Source organism: Juglans regia, chromosome 10 (genome assembly GCF_001411555.2).
Source record: "Juglans regia cultivar Chandler chromosome 10, Walnut 2.0, whole genome shotgun sequence".
Classification (NCBI taxonomy): domain Eukaryota; kingdom Viridiplantae; phylum Streptophyta; class Magnoliopsida; order Fagales; family Juglandaceae; genus Juglans; species Juglans regia.
Window position 1 is genome coordinate 10,526,389 of NC_049910.1, and position 8,347 is coordinate 10,534,735.

At 34.0% G+C, this 8,347-nt stretch overlaps 1 protein-coding gene across 1 annotated transcript; it reads right to left on the reverse strand.

Moving 5' to 3' along the window:
• Positions 1-3,857: 3,857 nt before the first annotated feature.
• On the reverse strand, positions 3,858-5,994 carry LOC109007610 (linamarin synthase 2-like). Its single transcript, XM_018987355.2, has 3 exons — positions 5,787-5,994; positions 5,197-5,722; positions 3,858-4,974 (listed from the first exon to the last, which is right to left on the reverse strand). Exons 2-3 carry the CDS (start codon positions 5,708-5,710, stop codon positions 4,040-4,042), a joined length of 1,449 nt encoding a protein of 482 aa, XP_018842900.2. The 5' UTR covers positions 5,711-5,722; positions 5,787-5,994; the 3' UTR covers positions 3,858-4,039.
• Between the last annotated feature and the right edge of the window lie 2,353 nt (positions 5,995-8,347).

The following is an 8,347-nucleotide window of genomic DNA, read 5'->3' on the forward strand; positions in this document are numbered from 1 at the left end:
AAGGTGGGAGAATATAACACCCAGACCCAAAATTTGTATAGTTGGGTACTTACCAGTTGTATGGAAAGTTCCCAGATTTATGTTTTCGGGTTTTTTGGGTTATGTTTAAATGGGTTATGTTTTTAATAAATGGTCTTGGTTTAATTTCACTTAAGAAAATACATGATTTTTTTATAATGATAATAATAAAGATTTGTAATATGGTATTAGTACTATTATATTTTTTTTAATATATTATTAGAAGTAAAATGTAGTGCAAGACTTTTATTTTGAACTCTTTAAAGAGAGACTAATTAAGTCTATTTTAATTAAATGGTATTTTTGCTTCGTCTACCTTAATAGATTTTTTATATAATTATGTTACCCAATTTTATAATTTGATCTCATTAGTAAATAAGTTAAATTTTGTGTTTTGTTCGGACAGATTATTGGAACATTGATGAATTTAGAAAATGTGACGATATTTTAGGATTACATGAAGTTAGTTTTTTGAAGAATTAAAATATGTTATTTTAGCATCTTAGAATTAAATATTGAACTATGTGTTCAATTGAAAATTTATGAGAATTACGTTATTATGTTATAGGAGATGATTTATAATTGTTCGGCATTTTGAAGAAATTTCTGAAAAGCTTAGAAATCCAGGTAAGCGGGGTTCCTTTGCTAGACTTTGCATTAAAATAAAATGAGCCAAGGTTGACATTATGGAAAATATACATATTTGGTTATGAAAAGAAAATTTAAACTACCTCAGTTATTTGTTTTGCATTACTCATGAGATTCTGTTTAAAAAAGAAAGTATTTTCTATCATGACTGGTGTAGACGTGAGCTTATTTTTGACATTTTGTTTCTGAACCTTGCAAAAGAGAGCAAATATGAAATTTTGTGCATAAATTATGTTTTTTTGTGATCTGATTCTGTTCACTATTTTGTTTTATGATAAGATGTGGCATCTGAAAAACCTTTGGCATGACTATCTGTTTCTGTATCTGATTCTGTTCTGCTCTGTTTAGTTAGAGACCCTACCACGAGAGTTTTACATGGCTTCTGTTCTGATATGATATGGCCCTGCCACGGCGAAGAATAGTGGTATTTTGTTTCAGTTCTGATATGCATTTGCTTGGTTATCCGCAAATGCACAACTCTACCACAAGGGTTAAACATTGCCTCTGTTCTGATGTGATGTTATGATATGATGATGATGATGAATCAGATATGTTATGCCAAAGTACTTTGGAAGATTCACATTCTGTTTCTGCTCGGTTAGCTACCGGGATTTGCATAACCCTACCACGAGGGTTAAACATGGTATCTATTCTGATATGACAAGATAAGATGTGATGTTTCAGTTTATGCTATGCCAAATAGATTTTAATTATGAATATTTTCGTACTTTCGCTCTGATGTTTTGATAACATGTTCTGCTTTCACACTCTAAAAAAATGGAAATGTTTTGTTCTGCATTTTGATCTCTGTAAATACTCATGTTTACACACTAGTATATGTTCTCTACTTACTGAGTTGTTGATAACTCACTCTTTATCTCCACAACATTTTTCAGATGATTTTGAATAGTTCAGCTAAAGATCAGGATAATGGAGCATGTGTGAGATGATTATTTAAGCATTGTGGATTACCCATAAGAAGATTTTTGAGAATTGACAGATTTTATTAAGACATTTTGTAATATTTTGATGACTTTATATTTTGGAGTGTGTAAGTATATTGATGAAATATGAGTTATGAGTTATAGGGAGTAACTCTCCGACCTCTGCGGGAACGGGGTGTTACACAACATCTTCTTTGGATGACACACATCTATAGAATTCATCTATTTAGATGCGATGATATCATCAAATCCGTGCATTAAGAAATATTATGCAGTGTAGTCTGATGTTGAGTGTTATTTTATGGAAGATGTCGAAGCACATAGTGCTTTAAACATATGGTTTTTAAGCAGTAAATAACTTTTTGATAATAGAACTTATTACTTAAGTTATAAGCTAATAAACCTTTAATTTATATTTCTCACCGTAATTATAAACATGCACTTTGTTAGCGATAGATCATTAAGTTACATTAACGAAATTCAAAACTTGATTTTATTTTATTTCTTTTAGAGCTCTCATTTGGTGTATGTCTTAATTATGTAAATACTAGTGAAATGATTTAAATGAAGATATTTTATTATATTTTTAAAAAATAAGAGAAAAATATTATGAAGTTAAAAAATTATCTGAATATAATTTTTTAATATAATTTTTATTTTCAAGTTTGAAAAGTTGTATTGAGTTTTGAGCTCTTCTACTCATCATCCTTATATCACACACCATACTTAATTTTTTATTTTTTGTGTTTTGCTTGTATTCTTGATAATTAAACTGAATTCTTCTACTTATCATCTATATACCACATATTTGATAAAAAAAATAAAAACAAAACAATCATATGTGAATTATAGTATATGGATGATGAGTAGAATTTTTCTTATTTTTGTATTTTGTAAAAATTATATTAATTTTTCTGTTTAGATAATAATTAGATAAAACTTTAAAAATTAAAAATTAAAAATTATTTTATATTCAAATAATGTTTGAAAATAAAATTAATAAAATAAGTGAAGTTATCTCTCGCAACAGACTACAGTCCTAGTTGCAGCCCAATTGTGGTACGTGTCAGATTCGACTAATAAGGACTTATCACGAGGATCGAGTAATAGCCCAATTGTGGTAAGTGTAGAATCCGATAGTATCAAAGTGTCTTAATAATTGTCAGTGATCATGTTGTTATCAGATATCTAATCTTATCAAGTCACGTAGATCTTATCCCTCTAGTCTTATAGCCCAATACCTATCTTCTTCTGTCTTTTTCTTTCTCTCTCCTCGTTTTCACTCTTCTTTTGGTTCTTATACGTTACAAATGAAAGTAAAGAAAAAGTAATTGAATATTACTTGAAAACAATTCAAGAATTACACAACATAATTGAATCTAAAAAATAATAAAAATCAATTATTGATAGATAACTGCAATTGATGGATTAGTAGAGGTGTAATTAGTTTGATGGTCTGGTCCGGTCTCGAATTTTTTGATCTTGCCCTAAAATTTCAGTCCACTCTTTTTAAAGACTGATTATCCTTATCAACCGAACTAGACTGTTAGCTATTGCTCCGAATTCGATCAGGCCAGTGTAAAATGGGTCAAATATACAAAAAAGTCAAAATCACTTCTAATGTATATTTTCGGCTCATCTAGTTCACAATGTATACACTTTTAAATATCAACTATTTATCTTTATTTACACGTTTTGTACTTGAAAATAGCCTAAAGAAGTTGGAAGAATTATGAAAATTATCCATATCCATACATGAGAATTAGCAATCATCATAATAAAATTAAAAAAAAAATAGAGAAAATGATATTAAAAAATGTAATATCATCTAAATTCTAAATACATATAATTAATGGTAATAAATTATATGAAAATTATATAATGAACTTTTATAACTACTATATAAAATAATAAATATAGATATATAATATTTAAAAAACTAATTATATCCTTTGGACACTCCGGTCCATTCCAAAAGAACCACACCGCATTAAAGATCCAAAAATCAAAGTTCTAAAGTCGATCATATCCCTCCGATCCAGTCCAATCGGAGTTTTTGGTCCAAATCGGTAAACTTACACCCCTACGGTCAGGTAATTTATTTATGAGTAATTCTATATACAACCGTGAAGTGCGTAACCGTCGCGTAATCGCTTTGAAAAATAGTGAAGTCCACTATTAAAAAATTAATTTTTTTTCATGTAAGTCTCATGTTTTATTCATTTTTTTCAAAGCGATTACGCGACGGTTACGCAATTCACGATTGTAAGTATATTTTCTCTTTATTTATTATCTAATGACATTCATAAACTCCACAATAATAGCAACAAATAATATAGAAACCACTTCACAAGTCCATCCCTCCCACTCGACCCGATGGATCTTTATGACAATAGCTCAACTTTTATTGTTCTACCGTTCACTTACCATTAATGACTTGTGGAGAGCCTATTAATCAACCTTTCAAAATTCTTGTATGATGAGCCTCCGATCTCGGCAGCTTCCTCTGCTTTCTTCTTCCATTCTACTGCCTTTTGCCTCGACGCCTTTCCCTTATCCCCAGCCATCATTTCCTTAACGAGTGCTTCGATCTCATCACGTTTAACATCCTTGTTGACCTCCATGCCAATCCCCCAACTAGTGCAAGCGTATCGACAATTGGTTTGCTGCTCTGCAAAAAATGGCCAGCAAATAACAGGCACACCACCACAAACACTTTCCAAAGTGGAATTCCACCCGCAGTGTGTTAGGAAAACGCCCACAGATGGGTGTGCCAGAACTTGGCCTTGGGGGCACCAGTTTGCTATCAATCCCCTGTCCGTTATCTCCTCAAAGAATTCTTCAGGCAAAATTGCCGAGTCAGCTCCCATCACTACATCAGGCCTAACAATCCACAAAAATGAGTGCTTACTATTTGCAAGCCCCCATGCAAACTCCTTCAGATGTTGTTCGGTCATAACAGTCACACTGCCATAATTCACGTACACAACTGAATTGGGTTCTCTTTTGTCGAGCCATTGGAGGCATTTCGAGTCTTCTTTCCATAAGCTTGTACTTAGAGACTTCAGTTGGCCATCAGGGACATGCCGACTTAGCAGGGAAAGCGGGCCTATGTTGTATATATTGCGAGGGAATCTCTCGGAAATTTCCTGGAGTACTTCATATTCGAACTCATCAAATGTGTTGAAGATAATCGCTGAAGAATTCAAGCAATTTTGCGCTTCTGACCCCAAAAAGTCGAACATGATATCCTTAGTGTCGGTGACTCTCATAAAGCTAGGGAGGTCCTTGAGCCTGATGTTTTTCATGCCAGGGATCCAGTCGATTGGTGTGTCAAGCTTTCCATCATGCATGAAGCTTTTGTCTGCAATACATGGAAGAGATCTCGATATAAAATAAGTTGTTAAAACTAATTAATTGATTGCATTCAGTCATTTCTTGATGGAGGCTTCTCTTTCCTTCGGTTATGATTCTAGCCAAAGGTGCTAATAAATATGACTTCTTTTTATTATTATTATTATTAATCGTATGACGCCTCTAGCTAGCACCATGCCAGAAGCTTTGAAAACAAAAATAATCCAATTACCTTTGAAAGGAACTAAGCCTCTTTTGATGAGTTCTGTGAAGGACAGATATCCCAGGAAGCCACAAGCCGAGGCAGTCCAGAATTGTACCTCCGGGATGGCTAATTCTTCAGCAGCTTTACTTGCAAAACCCGTAATCCCATCTGGTATTATGCAACTAACAGGAGGCACTTCAGACTCATGTACGGAATTGAGCTTAAGCACTAGCTCTTTAAAGGGTGCCAAGCAGTTCTTTCTTGTGGAATCACTAAGGGCAGGGACATCTTGGGTTGCATCACGGTCGGAAGGCGGCAACCCGTCCGGTATGGTTTCGAAGCGGAAATCTGGCAGGCCCTTGACGTGATCTGCTCCTCTGGACCGGATTAAGCGCTTGTGGTTGAACTCAGTGTTGACAAAGGTTATGTGAAAACCCTTGAAGTGTAGGAGCTTTGCCAATTGCATCATGGGGTTCACATGGCCTTGTGCTGGATATGGAACACATACTGCATGGGGTTTCTTTACTCCTTCTGAACCCATCTTTACAGCAGCCTGCAGCCAATTGAGCTTATATATTGGTGGAATCAGAGTTCAAGCATGATGATATGTAGCTTACCTTAGTTTGCTCCTTTTATACAGAAAAAAATGCTTTGGTATAAGCCGTTAGATGGAATAAAAATATCTCTGATTCAACAACAGCAATTCTTGGTCAAGCTATGCATTCGTTCGTAGCTCGCCAAGACTAGTTGCGCTTGCTTTCATTTTGAGTCTTTCCCGCATCCCTCTCGACTTTCCCTCCGCTTGACTTAATCCCTCCCAAACAACCCCTGGCTTTTATTATGAGTAGTGATAAGCTTACAATCTATTCACAATTTATAGACAATTTTAAATATAATAATATTTTTTATTAAATTTAAACCCATCAAATCAAAAGTAAAAATTAAAGTAATATAATTTTATTATATAGTTGTAAATAAGTTGTTATTAGGGTTGAGCAAAAAGGCCACAGACCCGACCCGACAAAATTATCTATCCGACCCGATTGTGCTTTGAAACGGAAATGGAATACTAGTTATCCGATTTTTTTTTTTTTTTAAACGGGTAATACCCGTTTTTCCGATTTAGTCTAAAACGCAATCATTTTTTCCTTTCACTGAATCACATTTGAGACTCTCAGCCCTCCTCTCATTTCTCCTGCTCGACACTTATTCACTCCCTCACAGAGTCGCAGGTTCACAGCAACTGCTCTCCTCCTCGCTACCTCACTCTCTCCCTTGCAGCTCACTCTCTCCATTGCAGCTGACTCTCGCAGCTCTCACTCTCTCCATCGCAACTCAGAATCAAGGTTAGTGGATTTTTCGTTTGGTTATTAGAACAAAATATTGCCGTTTGGTTTGGATCTAGGACTAAAAATCATAGTTTTTCTTCTTTGCATGATTTAGGACGTTGCTTTGTCGGTTGGTTATTTATGGGTGTTCTTTGCTCTCCCGTACTTCTTCTCTTTCCCAACCGTATTTTCTGGCCAAATCTCGGCGCATTTCCCTGTTTTAACCAATTTCTTAATCGGGGTCTCAACTATGAAGTTCCTGTCATCGTAACTTTGTGCTGCTGTGAATCAAAGGTTGTGGAAAAAACACCTGCAAAATACTAAAGAAAGTACAATAAAGGTTGTGTAACAAAAGAAAACGCTGAAAACGAGTGTATAGAGTTGTATCTCCCAGATTATATTTTTGTAACACTGTTTGGATGACTAGAAAATCGAATGAAAGAACAATTAAACTTAAAGGTAATGTTTTCTGTTCTGGGCTTCACAAAAGAGAACCCCGAAAACGAGTGTATAGAGTTGTATCTCCCAGATTATATGTTTGAAACACTGTTTGGATGTCCAGAAAATCGAACGAAAGAATAATGAAACTTAAAGGTAATGTTTCTATTCTGGGTCGGAATACCCGTTTTCTCATTTGTCGGGTAGGGTAATCGGTTAACATTGTAACCGAATAAACATAATGGTTCTTATCGAGTCGGGCCGGAAGAACAATCCTGGTTGTTATATAGTAGTAAGTCTATCATTTCTCTTTTATTATTCCTTAGATGAGTTAGATTAGAGACGTAACAAAAATAAATGCATTTATGGAACATGACAAATGACAACTAATATTAAGGAGTTCTCAATCTACCATTCTGCGGTTGTTCTCACAGTGACATAATTTCACAGGAACTTAAGCTTGAACATGATAGCTTAGTCACATTTTGAAAGATGCTTTTAAACATTAACGAACACCTGATCATGTCACTTCCTTGTCTATATATATTAATGTGATTAATGCATGCATATTCAAAAGTATTCCGGTGGAGTGTACCAAAGGGAAAGAGCATATGCCACATAATAGTAATTGGTTGAGCGGATTGTCAGGATTAATTGCGTATCTGACCCTTGTATTATTATTTGGTAGTATGAATACTCGATGCTATTGATTTTTAAAGTAATTTTGTAAGTGACATTTGAAATTTGCAACCTGAAGCTGTCCCACATATCGGCCGGTATGGGGTCTTTTCCACCATCAACATCTAATACACATTGGAGTAATTTAATAAGGGCATGCATCCAAAGAGGTGGTTTGTCACTGCCCATTACGCCAAATGATGTGCCGTGCCGTGCCGATAATTTTCTGAACAGTCCAACTTTGAAATGATTTTAGACTTTAGGAGAACTGTTATGTCTGTGAAGACATTGGAAAGGCCAATCCGGATATGTTGCAGGTCAATTTATAGCATTGGTGACCGCTTCACCTTCAATGAAAAGTCTATTTAATTATATGCCTGTTGACATTTCAAATAGATTATTAATATGGAAACATTTCACTGACCATAAAAAATATTTATATTTTAATTTTGTTCAGACTGTAATGAGTTTTATAAAAATTGTTACGTTTTGCATCAACTTATAAGCCGTAAAACATTTTCGTGGTAAACTTTTGTTTGCACCAAAACCATCGAATCAGATGGTTTCAAACTCTAGTTTCAATATTTAAATACTATTCAAATACGAACATTATTCAATTAAGAATTTTTAAGTTTTTAATTTTTTTATCTAATCATTAAAATTTTTTTAAACTTTAAAAAAAAAACAAAAAAATAATTCAAAATTTTCAAATTTCAAAACAAAAATTATATTAA

Coding starts and splice junctions, on each gene's coding strand:
- LOC109007610 (XM_018987355.2), bottom strand. CDS start 5,710: ATGGGTTCAGAAGGAGTAAAGAAACCCCATGCAGTATGTGTTCCATAT. Junction 4,975..5,196: donor AGGCTTAGTTCCTTTCAAAG/GTAATTGGATTA, acceptor CATGTATTGCAG/ACAAAAGCTTCATGCATGAT.